The sequence below is a fragment of the Monodon monoceros genome, unplaced genomic scaffold (assembly GCF_005190385.1).
Source record: "Monodon monoceros isolate NGI ecotype Baffin Bay Population unplaced genomic scaffold, NGI_Narwhal_1 Super_Scaffold_18, whole genome shotgun sequence".
Taxonomy (NCBI): Eukaryota; Metazoa; Chordata; class Mammalia; order Artiodactyla; family Monodontidae; genus Monodon; species Monodon monoceros.
In genome coordinates, this window is record NW_021703774.1 from 113,410,216 (window position 1) to 113,432,743 (window position 22,528).

Below are 22,528 nucleotides of genomic sequence, written 5' to 3' on the forward strand. Positions count from 1 at the left end.
TGAGATCTCAGGAAAAGGAGACATAAGCAACAGGAAAATGGAAAAAGTTAGAAAGTAAAAATTCAGATTGTTTATTGTTTTAATTTGATTTTTAACACCAGTGAAAGAGCTGGAAGTAGTTTGTTCCTCACTCAGTCTAAGGGAATTCTGCTGTACCTTGTCTCATACTAGGAACTGGGCTGGCTAACTCCCTGTTCTCTCATCATCCCACTTTTCTATATTCTCTGTCAAGAAGAAATAATACATATTATTAAGATACCAAATTTCTTGAAAAAGAAATTATTCTGAACAAATCATTTATTAAAAATAAGTCTATTTTGTATCTTAATAGTTTATTTTAAATAGCTTTGTTCAGAATAATTTGCTTTGTTACAGAATTATTTATTACACTGATTTGTTGTGTAAATGATGAAGGTTTTATTGAATGATAAATGATACTATGAAAAATTTTAATGAATCTGTAATAAAATAATTACAAAATTATTTCCCTTCAAAAGAGTGTTAACAATTCCTCTACAAATCATGTTAATCTCAATAAAAAGTTCTAGGAGATATGGTGAGAAGTGAGACATTGAGAGCATAGGGAAGAAAAATTCTAAATTTTTTAACCCCAAATTTCTTTTTCTTGCTGCTACAACCTTCTCAGATTTTTATTAGCTTACAGTAGATAATAAACTATATTTAGAATAGTTTTTCTTTGTTTAGTTGGGTGTTTTTTTGTTACTTTTGCTTTATTCTTTGCTCATTTTAAACCATTATCAAAACAACAAAAGATAGAATTTTTTTTCCGTTGGGTTTCAACAAACAAACAAAAAGATGAATTTGCCTAAGTGGCCATGGTCTCAGTATATTCATAGAGAACTAAGATATTCAGTTCAATTATAGTGCTAGCTTTCAGAAACTACCATTGAAGATCTGCTTCCCAATTATTTCTTTTGATTTATGGAAAGAAAACTCCTTTTGCTCCTTCCCAAATCAACTTCCTTTCTCCCCTTTCTTTTCAACATCTCAATCTCCCACCAATAACCTCTCTTTTTCCAAGTTGTTAGACATTAACCTTGTCCATCAAAATATCCTCAAAGATAACCAGATTATACCAGATTAAGATTCTCCCCCAAATTTTATTGGTCTTTGATTCCAACATCCAGTATACGAAGTATGCCTATTTTTAATTTATCATAATATCCTAGAATCTCAGAACTGGTAATTATCTTAAATGTTACTCAGCTACCTGTCTGACTCAGGAATCCTTTCTATAGTGTTCTTGAATATGGACTTATACAAGAGGATTTTTCAAACAAACATTAAGACTCTTCTTGACTATGTCGTGCCTTACTTCTTATATTCAAAGATAGATTAAATTTTATTAGATTTGAGTGGAAAATGTATTTAATTAGGTTTTAAAATTAGACTTCCCATATTTGCAAGATGAAATTACTATTAATAGTTTATATTGCTCTACCGACATATTCTCAAATAATTTAATAGGCTAAAAATTTTATTAACCAAGATTCTCTCGCACCCTGCCATGTAGTATCCAGGGTTACTAAAGAAAGTGGTTCTTTTTCGTGATTAGTTTTCTTCCATCTCTCTCTGAGTATCCTATGTCTTCATCATATTCAAATTCACCTCAACACACATATTTCTTCTTTTTGAAACCGCTGCCGTATTCAGTTCTCGGGGTGGTAGTGTAATCAGTGCGTTTTGGAAAAGGGCACAGACTTAAAAGAGATAGACTAACCCCATGTGCATAATCACCATTTCCTGCCAAACACCATATATTTTAATTATATATTTTATTACCTTATTTTACGATTTGTATTATAAATATAATTACATATAGTGATATATTTTATATATAACCTAAAATATTCATTTATTATATATTGTATCCCCTTATTATAATAAGGGAACTCCCTCCTTATAACTGTATTCCCTTGTGAAATGTCATTTTTTTTTTTTTAAATTAATTAATTTTTGGCTGCATTGGGTCTTCATTGCTGTGTGCAGGCTTTCTCTAGTTGTGGCGAGCGGGGGCTACTCTTCATTGTGGTGTGAGGGCACGCGGGTTTCAGTAGTTGTGGCTTGTGGGCTCTAGAGCACAGGCTCAGTAGTTGTGGGCATGGGCTTAGTTGCTCTGTGGCATGTGGGATCTTCCTGAACCAGGACTCAAACCTGTGTCCCCTGCACTGGCAGGCAGATCCTTAACCACTGCACCACCAGGGAAGTCCGAAACTTCATTTCAAAATGAATACTAATCTTTGATGACTGGAGGTGGCAGAGGTAAAGTACACCAACCTTTCTTCAGACAAAGAGATGCAAAGTAATAAAATATAGGAAATTCCAATTCTTTTCTGTAATTCATCTGGCATATGACATTATTTGTCACCATAAAAATGGCCTGTTTGTGCCATAAAAGTGGTTATTTGCAAAGTCAGGGTAAATAAATTTCTTTGACATGCAAATACAGCATATGCTTTGCCTTCTTTGTCACTTTAAAAAAATTTTTTTGTTTGTTTGGTTTTTTTTTTGGCTGCACTGCGTGGCTTGCAGGATCTTACTTCTCTGACCAAGGCTCCAACCCTGGCCCCGGCAGTGAAAGCACCAAGTCCTAACCACTGGACCGCCAGGGAATTCCCTGTCATGTTTTTTAAAGAAAAGTAGTAGAAACTGAAAGAAGCATAGCAAATAGATTTAAGGCACTTAAAGAGTAGGCGAAAAAGAGCCAAGTACAATCTCACAATAAAAACGGTTATGAAAGGGGGGACCTTGAAGATGGCGGAAGAGTAAGACGCGGAGATCGCCTTCCTCCCCACGGATACACCAGAAATACATCTACACGTGGAACAACTCCTACAGAACACCTACTGAAGGCTGGCAGAAGACCTCAGACCTCCCAAAAGGCAAGAAACTCCCCACATACCTGGGTAGGGCAAAAGAAAAAAAGAAAAAGCAGACACAAAAGAATAAGGACGGCACCTGCACCAGTGGGAGGGAGCTGTGAAGGAGGAAAAGTTTCCACACACTAGGAAGCCCCTTCGCGGGCGGAGACTGCGGGAGGCGGAGGGGGGAGCTTCGGGACTGTGGAGGAGTGCACAGCGACAGGTGCGGAGGGCAAAGCGGGGAGATTCCCGCACAGAGGATCAGTGCCGACCGGCACTCACCAGCCCGAGAGGCTTGTCTGCTCACCCGCCGGGGCGGGCGGGGCTGCGAGCTGAGGCTCGGGTTTCGGTTTTGGACGGAGCGCAGGGAGAGGACTGGGGTTGGCGGCTTGAACATACCCTGAAGGGGTTAGTGCACCACGGCTAGCCGGGAGGGAGTCCGGAAAAAGTCTGCACCTGCCGAAGAGGCAAGAGACTTTTTCTTCCCTCTTTGTTTCCTGGTGCGCGAGGAGAGGGGTTTAAGAGCGCTGCTTAAAGGAACTCCAGAGACGGGCGCGAGACGCGGCTAAAAGCGCGAACCCCAGAGACGGGCGCGAGCCGCGGCTAAAAGCGCGGACCCCAGAGACGGGCGGGAGAAGCTAAGGCTGCTGCTGCCGCCACCAAGGGGCCTGTGTGCGAGCACAGGTCACTCTCCACACCCCTCTTCCGTGGAGCCTGTGCAGCCCGCCACTGCCAGGTTCCCGGGATCCAGGGACAACTTCCCCGGGAGAACGCACGGCGGGCCTCAGGCTGGTGCAACGTCACGCCGGCCTCTGCCGCAACGTCACGCCGCCTCTGACGCCGCAGGCCCGCCCCGCACGCAGTGCCCCTCCTTCCCCCCCCCCACCCCCGGCCTGAGTGAGCCGGTGCCCTCGAATCAGCGGCTCCTTTAACCCCGTCCTGTCTGAGCAAGAAACAGACGCCCTCCAGCGACCTACACGCAGAGGCAGGGCCAAATCCAAAGCTGAGCTCCTGTGAGCTGTGAGAACGAAGAAGAGAAAGGGAAATCTCTCCCAGCAGCCTCAGAAGCAGCGGATTAAAGCTCCACAATCAACTTGATATACCCTGCATCTGTGGAATACCTGAATAGACAAGGAATGATCCCAAATTGAAGAGGTGGAATTTAGGAGCGAGATCTATGATTTTTTTCCCTTTTCCTCTTTTTGTGAATGTGTACGTGTATGCTTCTGTGTGAGATCTTGTCTGTATAGTCTTGCTTCCACCATTTGTCCTAGGGCTCTATCCGTCCATGGTTTTTTTTGAAAAAATTTTTTTTCTCAATAATTAATTTTAATTGTAATAACTTTATTATACTTTACCTTCGTTCTTTCTTTCCTTCCTTCCTTCCCTCCTTTAGACAACGAATCACCCCAAATTGAGGAGGTGGTCTCTGAGAGCAAGATTTATGATTTTTCCCCCTTTACCTCTTTTTGTGAGGGTGTATGTGTATGCTTCTGTGTAAGATTTTCTCTGTATCGCTTTGCTTCCAACATTTGTCCTAAGGTTCTATCCGTCACTTTTTTTTTTCTAAATATTTTTTAATTCAATAACTATATTATACTTTATTTTTACTATATCTTCTTTCTTTCTGTCTTTTTTCCTTCTTTCCCTCCCTCCTTCCTTCCTTCCTCCCTCCCTCCTTTCTTTCCTTCTTTGCTTCTTTCTTCCTTCCTTCCTTTCCTCCTTTCCTTCTTTCTTTCCTCATACTTCTACTAATTCTCTCCACATTTTCTCCCTTTTATTCTGAGCCGTGTGGATGAAAGGCTCTTGGTGCTCCAGCCAGGAGTCAGGGCTCTGCCTCTGAGGTAGGAGAGCCAACTTCAGGACACTGGTCAACAAGAGACCTCCCAGCTCCACATAATATTAAACGGCGGAAATCTCCCAGAGACCTCCATCTTAACACCAGCACCCAGCTTCACTCAACGACAAGCAAGCCACAGTGCTGGACAACCTATGCCAAACAACTAGCAAAACAGGAACACAACCCCACCCATTAGCAGAGAGGCTGCCTAAAATCATAATAAGGCCACAGACACCCCAAAACACACCACCAGACGTGAACCTGCCCACTAGAGAGACAAGATCCAGCCTCATTCACCACAACACAGGCACTAGTCCCCTCCACCAGGAAGCCTACACAACCCACTGAAACAACCTTAGCCACTGGAGACAGACATCAAAAACAACGGGAACTACGAACCTGCAGCCGGCAAAAAGGAGACCCCAAACACAGTAAGATAAGCAAAATGAGAAGACAGAAAAACACACAGCAGATGAAGGAGCAAGATAAAAATGCACCAGACCTAACAAATGAAGAGGAAATAGGCAGTCTACCTGAAAAAGAATTCAGAATAATGATAGTAAGGATGATCTGAAATCTTGGAAATAGAATGGACAAAATGCAAGAATCAGTTAACAAGGACCTAGAAGAAATAAAGATGAAACAAGCAACGATGAACAACGCAATAAATGAAATTAAAAGTACTCTAGATGGGATCAATAGCAGAATAACTGAGGCATAAGAACGGATAAGTGACCTGGAAGATAAAATAGTGGAAATAACTACTGAAGAGCAGAATAAAGAAAAAAGAATGAAAAGAACTGAGGACAGTCTCAGAGACCTCTGGGACAACATTAAACGCACCAACATTCGAATTATAGGGGTTCGAGAAGAAGAAGAGAAAAAGAAAGGGACTGAGAAAATATTTGAAGAGATTATAGTTGAAAACTTCCCTAATATGGGAAAGGAAATATTTAATCAAGTCCAGGAAGCACAGAGAGTCCCATACAGGATAAATACAAGGAGAAATACGCCAAGACACATATTAATCAAACTGTCAAAAATTAAATACAAAGAAAGCATATTAAAAGCAGCAAGGGAAAAACAACAAATAACACACAAGGGAATCCCCATCAGGTTAACAGCTGATCTCTCAGCAGAAACCCTACAAGCCAGAAGGGAGTGGCAGGACATACTGAAAGTGATGAAGGAGAAAAACCTGCAACCAAGACTACTCTACCCAGCAAGGATCTCATTCAGATTTGATGGAGAAATTAAAACCTTTACAGACAAGCAAAAGCTGAGGGAGTTCAGCACCACCATACCAGCTTTAAACAAATGCTAAAGGAACTTCTCTAGACAAGAAACACAAGAGAAGGAAAAGACCTATAATAACGAACCCAAAACAATTTAGAAAATGGGAATAGGAACATACATATCGATAATTACCTTAAATGTAAATGGACTAAATGCTCCCACCAAAAGACACAGATTGGCTGAATGGATACAAAAACAAGACCCTTATATATGCGGTCTACAAGAGACCCACTTCAGACCTAGAGACACATACAGACTGAAAGTAAGGGGATGGAAAAAGATATTCCATGCAAATGGAAACCAAAAGAAAGCTGGAGTAGCAATTCTCATATCAGACAAAATAGACTTTAAAATAAGGACTATTAAAAGAGACAAAGAAGGACACTACATAATGATCAAGGGATGGATCCAAGAAGAAGATATAACAATTGTAAATATTTATGCACCCAACATAGGAGCACCTCAATACATAAGGCAAATACTAACAGCCATAATAGGGGAAATCGACAGTAACACATTCATAGTAGGGGACTTTAACACCCAACTTTCACCCATGGACCGATCATCCAAAATGAAAATAAATAAGGAAACACAAGCTTTAAATGATACATTAAACAAGATGGACTTAATTGATATTTATAGGACACTCCATCCAAAAACAACAGAATACACATTTTTCTCAAGTGCTCATGGAACATTCTCGAGGATAGATCATATCTTGGGTCACAAATCAAGCCTTGGTAAATTTAAGAAAACTGAAATTGTATCAAGTATCTTTTCTGACCACAACGCCATGAGACTAGATATCAATTACAGGAAAAGATCTGTAAAAAATACAAACACATGGAGGCTAAACAATACACTACTTAATAATGAAGTGATCACTGAAGAAATCAAAGAGGAAATAAAAAAATACCTAGAAACAAATGACAATGGAGACACAACGACCCAAAACCTATGGGATGCAGCAAAAGCAGTTCTAAGGGGGAAGTTTATAGCAATACAAGCCCACCTTAAGAAGCAGGAAACATCTCGAATAAACAACCTAACCTTGCACCTCAAGCAATTAGAGAAAGAAGAACAAAAAAACCCCAAAGCTAGCAGAAGGAAAGAAATCATAAAAATCAGATCAGAAATAAATGAAAAGGAAATGAAGGAAACGATAGCAAGATCAATAAAACTAAAAGCTGGTTCTTTGAGAAGATAAACAAAATAGATAAACCACTAGCCAGACTCATCAAGAAAAAAAGGGAGAAGACTCAAATCAATAGAATTAGAAATGAAAAAAGAGAAGTAACAACTGACACTGCAGAAATAAAAAAAATCATGAGAGAATACTACAAGCAACTCTATGCCAATAAAATGGACAATCTGGAAGAAATGGACAAATTCTTAGAAATGCACAACCTGCCAAGACTGAAACAAGAAGAAATAGAAAATATGAACAGACCAATCACAAGCACTGAAATTGAAACTGTGATTAAAAATCTTCCAACAAACAAAAGCCCAGGACCAGATGGCTTCACAGGTGAATTCTATCAAACGTTTAGAGAAGAGCTAACACCTATCCTTCTCAAACTCTTCCAAAATATAGCAGAGGGAGGAACACTCCCAAATTCCTTCTACGAGGCCACCATCACCTTGATACCAAAACCAGACAAGGATGTCACAAAGAAAGAAAGCTACAGGCCAATATCACTGATGAACATAGATGCAAAAATCCTCAACAAAATACTAGCAAACAGAATCCAACAGCACATTAAAAGGATCATACACCATGATCAAGTGGGGTTTATTCCCGGAATGCAAGGATTATTCAATATACGCAAATCTATCAATGTGATAAACCATATTAACAAATTGAAGGAGAAAAACCATATGATCATCTCAATAGATGCAGAGAAAGCTTTCGACAAAATTCAACACCCATTTATGATAAAAACCCTGCAGAAAGTAGGCATAGAGGGAACTTTCCTCAACATAATAAAGGCCATATATGACAAGCCCACAGCAAACATCATCCTCAATGGTGAAAAACTGAAAGCATTTCCACTAAGATCAGGAACAAGACAAGGTTGCCCACTCTCACCACTCTTATTCAACATAGTTTTGGAAGTTTTAACCACAGCAATCAGAGAAGAAAAGGAAATAAAAGGAATCCAAATCAGAAAAGAAGAAGTAAAGCTGTCACTGTTTGCAGATGACATGATACTATACACAGAGAATCCTAAACATGCTACCAGAAAACTACTAGAGCTAATCAATGAATTTGGTAAAGTAGCAGGATACAAAATTAATGCACAGAAATCTCTGGCATTCCTATATACTAATGATGAAAAATCTGAAAGTGAAATCAAGAAAACACTCCCATTTACCATTGCAACAAAAAGAAAAAAATATCTAGGAATAAACCTCCCTAAGGAGACAAAAGACCTGTATGCAGAAAATTATAAGACACTGATGAAAGAAATTAAAGATGATACAAATAGATGGAGCGATATACCATGTTCTTGGATGGGAAGAATCAACATTGTGAAAATGACTCTACTACCCAAAGCAATCTACAGATTCAATGCAATCCCTATCAAACTACCACTGGCATTTTTCACAGAACTAGAACAAAAAATTTCGCAATTTGTATGGAAACACAAAAGACCCCGAATATCCAAAGCAATCTTGAGAACGAAAAAAGGAGCTGGAGGAATCAGGCTCCCTGACTTCAGACTATACTACAAAGCTACAGTAATCAAGACAGTATGGTACTGGCACAAAAACAGAAAGATAGATCAATGGAACAGGATAGAAAGCCCAGAGATAAACCCACGGACATATGGACACCTTATCTTTGATAAAGGTGGCAGGAAAGTACAGTGGAGAAAGGACAGCCTCTTCAATAAATGGTGCTGGGAAAACTGGACAGGTACATGTAAAAGTATGAGATTAGATCACTCCCTAACACCATACACAAAAATAAGCTCAAAATGGATTAAAGACCTAAATGTAAGGCCAGAAACTATCAAACTCTTAGAGGAAAACATAGGCAGAACACTCTATGACATAAATCACAGCAAGATCCTTTCTGACCCACCTCCTAGAGTAATGGAAATAAAAACAAAAATAAACAAATGGGACCTAATGAAACTTCAATGCTTTTGCACAGCAAAGGGAACCATAAACAAGACCAAAAGACAACACTCAGAATGGGAGAAAATATTTGCAAATGAAGCAACTGACAAAGGATTAATCTCCAAAATTTACAAGCAGCTCATGCAGCTCAATAACAAAAAAACAAACAACCCAATCCAAAAATGGGCAGAAGACCTAAATAGACATTTCTCCAAAGAAGATATACAGAACGCCAACAAACACATGAAAGAATGCTCAACATCATTAATCATTAGAGAAATGCAAATCAAAACTACAATGAGATATCATCTCACACCAGTCAGAATGGCCATCATCAAAAAATCTAGAAACAATAAATGCTGGAGAGGGTGTGGAGAAAAGGGAACACTCTTGCACTGCTGGTGGGAATGTGAATTGGTTCAGCCACTATGGAGAACAGTATGGAGGTTCCTTAAAAAACTACAAATAGAATTACCATATGACCCAGCAATCCCACTACTGGGCATATACCCTGAGAAAACCAAAATTCAAAAAGAGTCATGTACCAAAATGTTCGTTGCAGCTCTATTTACAATAGCCCGGAGATGGAAACAACCTAAGTGCCCATCATCGGATGAATGGATAAAGAAGATGTGGCACATATATACAATGGAATATTACTCAGCCTTAAAAAGAAACGAAATTGAGCTATTTGTAATGAGATGGATAGACCTAGAGTCTGTCATACAGAGTGAAGTAAGTCAGAAAGAAAAAGACAAATACCGTATGCTAACACATATATATGGAATTTAAGAGAAAAAAAAGTCATGAAGAACCTAGGGGTAAGACAGGAATAAAGACACAGACCTACTGGAGAACGGACTTGAGGATATGGGGAGGGGGAAGGGTGAGCTTTGACAGGGCGAGAGAGAGTCATGGACATATACACACTAACAAACGTAGTAAGGTAGATAGCTAGTGGGAAGCAGCCGCATGGCACAGGGATATTAGCTCGGTGCTTTGTGACAGCCTGGAGGGGTGGGATAGGGAGAGTGGGAGGGAGGGAGACGCAAGAGGGAAGACATATGGGAACATATGTATATGTATAACTGATTCACTTTGTTATAAAGCAGAAACTAACACACCATTGTAAAGCAATTATACCCCAATAAAGATGTTAAATAAACAAATAAAGAAGGAAAAAAAAAACGGTTATGAAAGACAATATACTGTGAAGACGATGTTAGGATAGTTGTTAAAATACTGATGACAGAAGGAGGAGAAACTAAAATGATTTCATGACATTTTATCTATATGTACCATTATTTAGGTGAGACATTTATTTATAGCCCACTTGCTTTGTACCAGGCACTGTACTAAGTGCTTTGCATTTATTAACTCATATAATCTTATTTAAAACGCTAGGAGATATACCATTATTGTCTTGTTAAGCTCAATACATTGATCATCTCTTTTGATCCTACAGTGTAGACAAGGTTAAAGTACATAAGCAATATAACTGTCTTCTGTGTCTTTTTTCTATGTCTCTGTGACAACAGATCGTTTATAATATAAAACAGATATCAATATATTAAAGAAATTTTTGTGAATTGACCAGTTCTTTACTTAATAAAATGTAATTATGACTATTAGAATTTCAAATTTCTATGTCATTACACACATGAATCATTTGGAGAGATTAGCTTTTTCTGGAAATTAGATCAGATTCTTGAGTATTTTAAAATACTTACCAGCTTCTTAGGTCTCATGCTCTGAGAAGAAAATATATGGGAATTCTAAGTTCATTAAGAGACTATATAAAATCATAGTAATAATGTTTTTCTCCCTCTAATTTGTCCTCTGTGGCTATGGGCAACAGTAATGGCTATATGAAGGAAATGACTGTCACACATTTCTCCCTTCTACTACCGTCCCCAACTTAAAAAACAAAGCTAAGCTAGCTAATAATACCATTATTGAATAAAATGTGACTTGAATTTGTTTCAAATAATTGAGTAGGAAGATATCCTAATTAAGCCTGTGTTTGATAATAACCAGCAAGTATTTTTTGATTGCTATTAAAAGACCAGCATTTTGTTATATGCTTGTGGATAGTTTATGTGTGAACTTGCCTTATATCTTTGTAAAATTCTCTAATGTGTCAAGAAAAATAAGGAATGTGGACAGTGTAAGGAATGCAGAGAGAATGATAAGATGGTATATAACAAAACTCATCTCAGTATTCAACCTTGAAATAGGCACATTCTGCCCTTATCCTTCTAGGCATTTGCTATTAAATATTTGTGCTTAAGATCTTATTTCCATGTTAGCTACTATTTCATAGGTTTATGTTATATTAAAATATTTTGATTAGGCAGCATACTGATTAGTTTTACTCTGTACAATTAGTTTCTGAAGCAAATACCAAATTAATATCTAGTGTATACCTGCTCAGCCCTTTTTGCTAATTCACGTTGTATCTTCCTCTTTTCTAACATATCCTGCTCAATTCTGCGTTTTCGTTCCTCTTCTGTTCTCTTCCTTTGTTCCTCTTGTCTTTGTTTCTCCATTTCAGCAAATTTACCTTTAACAGTTCCTAAGAATATATGAAACATGTTTGATATTTTGCTATGCTTCCTTTTTTGCAATTTTATTTACAATTTGCCCCTCAAGTGTCTTACCTGTTAGCTTTGGGACGTAAGCCTTTTCTACTTTAGAAGATACCTCTTCCTCATCATCAGAAGCAAGCATTTCTTTAATCTAGATGGTTAAATAAATTAATATGAACACATCCAAACTTTAGACTAGATCATATTATATGCAGAGTTTGCAATTAGCTTATAAACACAGAAAATATTAATTATAGTTAATATGAAATGTGGTTAATGTGAATAACAAATAAAATGTAAAAGATGAAAATGAATATTTGCATGAGAATAAAATAAAATAAAATAACCTCCTGCTTTCTCCTGTTCCATTCTCTCTCTCTAATATATTGTTCTTTTCTTCTTTGCTTTTCGGTTCTAGATCTCCTTTGATTTCTTTCTTCCCTGGCTCTCTGCATGGCTTCAAACTTATCCTTTACATCACCCTTGCCAAGTTTTGGCACATAGGTTTTTGGTACAGGTTTAGATGAAGAAAGCAGAAGCTTCATTAGAAGAAAATAAAGAGAAGAAAGTTAAAAAAATAAGAAAGGAAGAAATTAGGTAAAGGTAGATCAGAATAAGCAATATAAGAAATACTTATTGAAACAGACTATAGATAGAAATGAGTTTGAAACCTTTATTTGTATAATCGGAATCTGATTAGATACTTTCTAAAGTCTAAGTATGAAAAATGAAATTACAGAAAATATGAGAGTAAAAATGTTATTAATATAAAGCAAAGAAGTCCCATTTTGTAGGTGTGTTCCACTGAAGCTGAAGGCTAGCAAAATATAAAAACTGAAGACTGGATTCCAATTTAAAACAACCTGTATTTTATTGTCCTATTTCATTACATTAAAGATTCAGATTTTACATCTCTTGCTTAAAAGATACCAAGACTAATTTTAATAAGTTAGATGAAGTTGAAAACAAAGCAAAAAGTTTAAGACTAATTCACATAAGCCTAATTTTTGCTTGTTTCCATATCTAATATCAGCAAAACTGAAGGCCTTTACTTCTCATTTGTGGCTGAGGTGAGCCAAGGTCTTTGTGCACAAGCAGTGATTTTTGTTGTTACTACTGCTATACTGCCCATCTAGAACTTCTTTAAACCCAAGTTGAAAATATGTAAAAATGCTGCATCATTCCAAGTAGGAGGTGCCCTAAGAGGAAAATTCCTAAATAACAAAAGAGCTTTCCAAAGAAGGAGGAATCTGTTAAAAGACTAGAGAAATGATTTTCCTCCATCTGAAACCAGGAAAGCAAATTATTTTCATCTTTTTGAAAATTAAACTGATCTCTAAAAGAAGTTTCAGAAAATAAAACTTCATTGCCTCAGAACACCAAACCCTTTCTTCTAGTGATAATGGCAAATTGCATAATTAATCTGTGCCATACCCAGCCCCTATTTTATTTTCTGCTTATGGTACCATTGGCCATTTTAAGGTTTTTTAAAGTTTATAATTTTGGGGTGTCAGCAACTGATTTCTTCTTATTACAATTCTCAGTAACAACAGCCAAGAACCAGAAAAAGGCCTAAGATAAGTTTAATTGCAGATGCTAGAAGAAGTAGCTAAGAAGGATCCTCACCTGAGAGTGAATTATCTCTTTCTCCTTAAAGTATATACATCAATTCTGTTTTTTTAATACTGAAAAAATAACTTCTAAAATTTATCAAGATATTAAAATCTACTCAAGATGCTAGACATCACATCCACTTCACTATCACTCATAAAACTTAATAATCATGCTTCCTAGATAAGAATCCAAACGAAAATACTGGGCCCAAGACCAGCCTGTAAATTTTACCTCTTCTTATGTTTTACATCTTGACACTATGTCACTATGAACTTCTGTGAATGACCTTTCCACCAGTTGCCCTTTTCAGCAATTCTACAGTCAACCCTATGATTCCCCCATTTTTTAACTTTTAAGACTTACCTCAGCCTTTTGAGAAATATCATTCATGTTTGCTCTATGCGGTCTTGGGGTGATTATGAAGCTTTGTAATTTTTTGCACCTGAAAAAAATATATTAGTATTGAATAAGAATTTTAATGCCTTAATTTTTTAATATGCTGTGTATTTTTTTTAAGAGAAATAGCATGTTAATTGCCCCTCAAAGAATAATGACATCATCCAAGCAAGTAATAAATTATAATAACCCTCAGCTTTTCCCAAGATTCAGGGTATAGAAGGTACAAGGTGCAAGGTGTTAAAAGATTCTTGTAAGTTTACAGCCCAGAATAACTTAGTGAACGTATCAAGTACCCTTGCAAAAAATTTGTATTCTGCAGTTATTGGATGTATTATTCTATAATTATCAATGGGGCCAAGGTGGTTGATTGTGCTATTTAGGTCTTCTATGTCTTTACTAAAAAAAATTTTTTTTGGCCTAGTTCTATCAGTCTTAAACTATATGGAATTTTCTACTCCTTTATTATTTTATTTAGTTTTGGCTGTGTCCGGTCTTAGTTGAGGCATGTGGGATCTTCGTTGAGGCATGAGGGATCTTTCTGTGGCAGCGCGGGCTCTTCATTGTGGTGTGTGGGTTTTCTCTTCTCTAGTTGTGGCACGCAGGCTCCAGGGCACATGGGCTCTGTAGTTGTGGCGCGTGGGTTGCAGAGCACGTGGGCTCTGTAGTTTGCAGCACGTGGGCTCTAGTTGAGGCACGCGAGCTTAGCAGTTGTGGCGCACAGACTTAGTTGCCCCGCGGCATGTGGGATCTTAGTTCCCTGACCAGGGATCGAACCCATGTCCCCTGCATTGTAAGGCGGATTCTTTACCACTGGACCACCAGGGAAGTCCCTGTCTATTCCTTTAATTCTGTCATTTTTGTTTTATGCAATTTCAAACTTTTAAAAATGCATATGTTATGACTATAATATCTTCTTCTTGAATTGGCTCTTTCATCAGTATGAAATTTCCCTCCTTATCTCATTGTCTTGAATTTGTCTGTTATTAAAATAGCCACACCAACTTTCTTTAGTTTTCATGGTGTATAATTTTCTAGCCATTTACTTTCAACCTATTTATCCCTTTATATGTAAAGCACATCTCTTGGACACAGCATATAATTGGATCTTGCATTTTTAAAAATTAAATTCTGATAATATCTTTTAATTGCAGTGTTTAGCCCATTAACATTTAAGGTAACTATGTATATGAATGGACTCAAGCCTACCATTTTACTACTTGTTTATTGTTTGCCCCTCTTTTTTGCTCCTCTATTATTCTTTTTCTGCCTACTTCTGTATTAATTGAATAATTTTTAGAATTTTATCTATTGGCTTTAAACTTTTAATTAAAAAAATTTTAAGGTATAACAGACATACAATAAGTTATACTTTTTGAAAGTGCACAATTTGATAAGTTCTGACATATGTATATACCCATGACACCATCACCACAATCATGATATAAATATATATATATATATATATATATATATATATATATATATATATATAGGGGGACTTCCCTGGTGGTCCAGTGGTAAAGAATCTGCCTGCCAATGCAGGGGATGCGGGTTCAATCCCTGGTTGGGAACTAAGATCTCATATGCCGTGGGGCAACTAATCCTGCGTGCCACAGTTACTGAGCTCGCGTGCCTCAACTAGAGCCCACGTGCTGCAAACTACAGAGCCCACGTGCTCTGGAGCCCAAGCGCCACAGCTAGAGAAGAGAAAACCCGCACGCCACAACTAGAGAGAAGCCCACTCACCGCAAGAAAATCCCATGCGCCACAACTGAGACTAGATGCAGCCATAAAAATTAAGTAAATAAATAAATATTAAAAAAAAATATATATATATATATGTAGGGATTCCCTGGTGGTCCAGTGGTTAGAACTTGGTGCTTTCACTGCTGTAGCCTGGCTTCAATCCCTGGTTGGGGAACTAAGATCCCTCAAGCCATGCAGCATGGCCAAAAAAAAAAGATATGAATATACACATTACACCCAAAAGTTTTCTCAGACCCCCTTTAACCTCCCTTTTCTTCTAGCCTTTCCCACCTCCATCCCTAGGCAGATATGCTTTCTGTCACTGCAGATTAGTTTAAATTTTCTATAAATGGAATCATCCAAGTATATACTCTATTGTTTGGCTTCTTTCACCATGCATAATTATTTTGAGATTCATCCATGTTGTTGCATATATCAATAGTTCATTTCTTTTTATTACTGAATTTTATTCCATTGTATGAATATACCAGAGTTAACCACTGTTAATCATTCATCTGTGGATGGACATTTAGGTTGTTTCCACTTACTATTACAAATATAGCTGGTATTGGGCTTCCCTGGTGGCGCAGTGGTTGAGAATCTGCCTGCCAATTCAGGGGACATGGGTTCAAGCCCTGGTCTGGGAAGATCCCACATGCCATGGAGCAACTAAGCCCGTGTGCCGCAACTACTGAGCCTGCGCTCTAGAGCCTGTGAGCCGCAACAAGAGAAGCCCGCACACCGCAGTGAAGAATAGCCCCCACTCACGGCAACTAAAGAAAGCCCACGCACAGCAACGAAGACCCAGTGCAGCCAAAAATAAATAAATTTTAAAAATTAATTAAAAAATAGTCTCCTTCTTAAAAAAAAATAAAGCTGGTATGAATATTCACATACAAGTCTTTGTGTGGACATATGCTTTTTTATTTCTCCTGGGTAAATAAATAAAGTATAATGGCTAGGCCTTATGGTAAATGTATGTTTAACTTTTTAAGAAACTGCCAAGCTGTTTTCCAAGCGGTTGTACCATTTTATCTTCCCACCAATAGTGTACAAGAGCTATACTTTCTCTACATCTTGATCAACACTTGGTATCGTCTTCTTAATTTTAGACATTCTAAATGTGTGTAGTGACATCATATTATGGTTTTAACATTTCCCTAATACCTAATGATATTGAACATCTTTTCATATGTTTCTTTTCTATCTATAAATATTCTTTGGTGAAGGTATCTGTTTAAATCTTTTGCCCATTACTTGGTTGTTTATTTTCCCATTACTAAGTTTTGAGAGTACTTTGTATATTCTAGGTACAAGACATATATCAGATGTATGAATAGGAAGATTTTTCTCCCACTCTTTGGCTTGTCAAAACACAAGCCAATTTTTTTTTTTTTTTGCGGTATGCAGGCCTCTCACTGCTGTGGCCTCTCCCGCTGCGGCGCACAGGCTCCGGACGCGCAGGCCCAGCGGCTGTGGCTCACGAGCCCAGCCGCTCCACGGCATGTGGGATCCTCCCGGGGGCATGAACCCGTGTCCCCTGCATCGGCAGGCGGACTCCCAACCACTGTGCCACCAGGGAAGCCCTAACAGTGTCTTTTGAAGAGAAGTTCTTCATTTTTATAAAGTCCATTTTATCAATTTTTTTCTTTTATGGAATGTGCTTTTGGGGTTGTACTGGCACAAAGAACCCAAAGATAATTTATCCTACATTTTCTTCTACAAGTTTTATCGTTTTAGGTTTTGCATTTAGGTCTTTGATCCATTTTCAGTTAATTTTTGTATATGGTGCAAGTTCTCTCTTTTTTTTTTTTTTGTATGTGGGAAAACAATTTTTCCAGGGCCATTTATTGAAAAAACTTATCCGGGCTTCGCTGGTGGCTTAGTGCTTAAGAATCCGCCTGTCAATGCAGGGGACATGGGTTCGAGCCCTGGACCAGGAAGATCCCACATGCCACGGAGCAACTAAGCCCGTGCGCCACAACTACTAAGCCCGCATTCTAGAGCCCGTGAGCCACAGCTACTGAGCCCGTGAGCTGCAACCACTGAAGCCCACATGCCTAGAGCCGGCGCTCCGCAAGAAGAGAAGCCACTGCACTGATCAGCATGCGCACCGCAACGAAGAGCAGCGCCCGCTCGCCACAACTAGAGAAAGCCCTCGCGCAGCAAAAAAGACCCAACGCAGCCAAAAATAAATAAATTTATAAAATAAAAAAAAAGAAAAAACTTACCCTTTCTCCACTGAAATGCTTTTGTACCTTTGTCAAAAATCAATTGACCAGGGCTTCCCTGGTGGCGCAGTTGTTGAGAGTCTGCCTGCCGATGAAGGGGACACGGGTGCGTGCCCCGGTCCGCGAAGATCCCACGTGCCGCGGAGCGACTAGGCCCGTGAGCCATGGCCGCTGAGCCTGCGTGTCCGGAGCCTGTGCTCCGCAACGGGAGAGGCCACAACAGTGAGAGGCCCGCGTACAGCAAAAAAAAAAAAAAAAAGAAAAAGAAAAAAATCAATTGACCATATACATATGTTGGTCTATTTTTGGACCCTCCATTCTGTTCCATCAATTTATCTGTCTCTCTTGATGCCAATATTACATTTGTTTGTTTGTTTTTAACTATAGTCACCATGCCACAATCTTTTTTTTTTTTTCTTGGTCATGCCATGGGGCATGTAGGATCTTAGTTCCCGACCAGGGATCGAACTTGTGGCCCCTGCATTGGGAGCGTGGAGTCCTAACCACTGGACCACCAGGGAAGTCCCAGATTAGTGTACTATATAATGAGATATGAAAAAGGTGGTGTAGAGAATTCCCTGGTGGTCCAGTGGTTAGGGCTCCATGCTTCCACTGCTGGGGTTTGGGTTCGATCCCTGGTCAGGGAACTAAGATACTGCAAGCCGTGCGGCACGGCCAAAAAAAATAAAAAAATAAAAATAAAAGAAAAAGAAAAGGGTAGTGTAACTCTGACCCTTCTTTTTCAAACTTGTTTTGGCTATTCTAAGTCCTTTGTATTCACATACAAATTTTAGAATCAGATTGTCAGTTTCTGTAAAAACGCCTGCTGTGATATTCATTGGGATTGTGTTGAAAACTGTAGATGGATTTGAGGAGAATTCACATCTTAATAATGTTGAGTCTTTTGATCTATGAATACAGTATATCTCTTGATTCAGTTAGTTACATCTTCTACAATTTTTTCTCAGACATGTTTTATAGTTTTCACTGTGCAGGTCTTCCACATCTTCTGTGAGATTTATCTCTAAATAATTTCATGTTTATTGATGCTATTGTAAATGCTGTTTTTTACATTTCAATTGATGATTGTCTGTTGCTAGTATATAGAAATACAACTTTTTGGGGGGGCGGGTGTGCTGTGTTGGGTTTTCATTGCTGCGCACGGAAGAATTTCTCTATTCGCGGCGAGCAGAGGCTGCTCTTTGTTGTGGTGCGCAGGCTTCTCACTGCAGTGGCTTCTCTTGTTGCGGAGCATGGGCTCTAGGTGCGTGGGCTTCAGTAGTTGTGGTGCACGGGCTTAGTTGCTCCGCGGTATGTGGGATCTTCCCAGACCAGGGATCAAACCTGTGTCCCCTGTATTGGCAGGCGGATTCTTAACAACTGTGCCACCAGGGAAGTCCAGAACTTATTTTTGTATTCTGATTCTATATCCTGTTACCCTGCTGATGTAATTTATTACTTTATTGTAGATTCCATCAGATTTTCCACATAGACGATTATATCATCTGTGAACACAGTTCTAACTTTTACTTTCCAATCTGGATGTCTTTTATTTCTTTTTCTGGCCTGATTGTACTAGCTAGACTCTCCAGTACAATGTGAAATAGAAGCAGTGAAAGGAACCAACAAGGACCTACTGTATAGCACAGGGAACTCTACTCAATATTCTGTAATAACCTAAATGGGAAAAGAATTTGAAAAAGATTAGAGGTATGTATATGTACAACTGAATCACTTTGCTGTACACCTGAAACTAACACAAAATTGTAAATCAACTATAGTCCAATATTTTAAAAGAAGAAGAAGAAAAAGAAGAAGTAGTGAGGACAGACATTTTTGCCTTGTTCCTGATCTTAGGGGGAAAATGTTCTGTCTTTTACCATTAAGTATGATTTTTTTTTTTTTTTTTTGCGGTACACGGGCCTCTCACTGTTGTGGCCTCTCCCGTTGCAGAGCACAGGCTCCGGACGCGCAGGCTCAGCTGTCATGGCTCACGGGCCCAGCTGCTCCGCGGCATGTGGGATCTTCCCGGACTGGGGCACAAACCCACGTCCCCTGCATCGGCAGGCAGACTCTCAACCCCTGCGCCACCAGGGAAGCCCTGATTTTTAACTATAGATTTTTCTTAGATGCCCTATTTCAGATGAAGTTCTTTTCTATTCCTATTGTGGTGGAGTAATTTCAGGAACGGATGTTGTATTTAATTTAATGCCTTTTCTATGTCTGTGAAGTAATCATATGATTTTAATTTTCATTATGGTGAATTACATTAATTTTCAAATGTTAAATAGACTTCATTTTTTAATGTGTTTATTTATTATTGTTGTTATTTTATTTATTAATTTGGTTGCACCCAATTATATATATTAATTTAATTAATTATATATTAATTAATTTATCTTAGTTGCAGCAGGCGTGCTCCTTAGTTGAGGCTCTCAGGTTCCTTACTTGCGGCCGGTGGGCTACTTAGTTGCAGCTTGCAGGCTCCTCAGTTGTGGCTCGCCAGCTCCTTAACTGTGGCACGTGAACTCTTAGTTGCAGCAGGCATGTGGGATCTAGTTCCCCAACCAGGGATCGAACCTGGGTCCCTTGCATTGGGAGTGCAGAGTCTTAACCACTGCACCACCAGGGAAGTCCCTTAAATAGACTTTATATTCCTAGGATAAATTTCATTTAGTCATGATGCATTATTCTTTCAACATACTGATAATTCAATTTGATAAAATTTTGTTAAGCACTTGTGCATCCATGTTTATAAGGCATATTAGTCTGCAGTTTTATTTTCTTGTAATGTCTGTTTTTGTTAACAGAGTAATACTGTTCTCATAGAATGAGTTGGGAAGTATTTCCTCTTCTTTAGTTTTCTGTAAGAGTTCATGCAGGCTTGGTATTATTTTTTCCTTAAATGTTTGCAAGAACTTCCCAGTGAAGCCATCTAGGGCCAAAGTTTTCTTTGTAGGAGGAGACAATATGATAGAAGTGGGTTGGACAAGATTCCATGTAATTATTAACAAATCCTAACTTTGGTTGTTTAGTGGGTCTGTGGGTGCTTATTACGTTATTAACAATAATTACCTAATAAAAGGAGGTCATGCATGAATGAGAGTATCATTAACCAAGGTTTGAGTAATCTATGTGCCTGAGATAAAAATAACAAGCAGCTCTAGTTCTGTTGTCTTACCTGAGCCACTGTATCATATCTAGAGTTACCTATAAGATATTTCTTCTTGTATAACTAATAAAACCTAGTCTTCATTCTCATAGCTTCTCAAGCTTTCATTCTTCTTCTGTATCTCCTAAATTTTAATAGATTGTCATGATTTGTGAATGTTATTTTCAAATTTGCTGTTATATATTACTTGACTATTTTCACTGCCCCCATACTAATACAAGCCTTCATCACCTCACACTTTGATTACTACAATTTGATAATCAGACCTAAATCTAAATTCCAACTCTGCTGCTTCCTAGTTAGGATTAGATATCTCAAGAATAATACCTACCATTAGTGGGTATCAATAAGTTTGATTATTTCATTACTCAGTCTCCCTCACCACAATTTACCCTTTTCAGTAAAAACCAACATTTCCCCTGCTAGTGAGCACATTAACATATTATTTGTGCAATTTAAAAGAGTAATACCACAGGGTATGATGAAAATTTGATCATCTCACATGGGATTATAGGGACTGATAATTTTAGCTGAATTAATTGGCCAGAGGGAATTTCAGGAAGCCTTTTTTTCCTGGTGAAATAAAAGAAAATTGTGTGGCTTGGTGACAGTGAAGAATTAGCCTGTCAAGAGTAATCCTGGAGAATACATGGATCAGCTAGCCCTCGTCATCTAATTTTTTAAAAATCTTCAAATTATATCTTGACTTATTTATAGATTCAGAATAAAATGAGATTGATTTTTTAAAATTTAGTATGAGCAAAACCACTTAAAATGGTTTTTTAAATGTTATTTCAGGGACTTCCCTGGTGGTCCAGAGGCTAAGACTCTGCACTCCCAATGCAGGGGGCCTGGGTTTGATCCCTGGTCAGGGAACTAGATCCCACATGCCCGCAACTAAGAGTTTGCATGCCGCAGCCAAAGATCCCGCAACCCACAACTAAAAAAGATCCCGCATACCGCAAGAAGATCCTGCACGTGGCAACGAATATCCCATGTGCCGCAACTAAGACCTGGCACAGCCAAATAAATAAATATTTTTGAAAAAATTTTTAAAATGTCATTTCAGTATTCTGAGCTCTCTTTTTGAAAGTCTGTGGAAATTTGAATAGTACTAACTTTAACGTTTTTGGTTAAAGTACAAGCAAGTTATTCTTTGCCAAGAGTTCTCTCTGTTCTGCATTTTGAGGATAAAAAAATTGTAGCAAAATAAGTTTATTAGCTTTTTGCATCATAGGACTGTCTTTTAAGGTGTAGATTGAAAACCCATAGGACCCATATCTCTTGCATAGTTTTATGTTGAAGAAGAAAATTCAAAATCAACAGATAAATATTTGTAGGATTTATAGATAATTTTTAAAAAGCATGACTCTGCCTGGTAGAACAACAGCGTGTTTCCATTGCTAACTCAGTTGTCCTTCTGTGCTAAACCAGGTTAAAGGTATAAATTTGACTACATTTGGTTTATTAACTTCACAGGAAAGAACTCTGTGCCACAGTCATTGATGTATTGCCTTATCTAAACCCACTATCTCACTAATAATTCCTTTGATCACAATATGAATAATTTATGATGATAATAATCCTAGCTAGTATTTATTGAGCCTTTACTATGTGCTAGGTAATGTGCCAAC

At 38.3% G+C, this 22,528-nt stretch overlaps 1 protein-coding gene across 3 annotated transcripts in view; it reads right to left on the reverse strand.

Annotated features, from left to right (window-relative positions):
• The window catches only part of NEXN (nexilin F-actin binding protein), a 43,951-nt gene extending 26,201 nt beyond the window's left edge, over positions 1 to 17,750 (reverse strand). Inside the window, exons 1-4 of one of the 3 annotated variants that reach the window (XM_029228105.1) lie at positions 17,723 to 17,750; positions 13,710 to 13,788; positions 11,805 to 11,883; positions 11,571 to 11,719 (exon numbers count right to left, since the gene is read on the reverse strand). In XM_029228105.1, coding sequence (XP_029083938.1) covers positions 11,571 to 11,719; positions 11,805 to 11,883; positions 13,710 to 13,736 — 255 coding nt within the window. In that variant the 5' untranslated portion in view covers positions 13,737 to 13,788; positions 17,723 to 17,750. Of the gene's footprint in view, positions 1 to 11,570; positions 11,720 to 11,804; positions 11,884 to 12,079; positions 12,272 to 13,709; positions 13,789 to 17,722 lie in introns of those variants that run through there. The other 2 variants (XM_029228106.1, XM_029228104.1) reach the window with 2 other exon arrangements.
• Between the last annotated feature and the right edge of the window lie 4,778 nt (positions 17,751 to 22,528).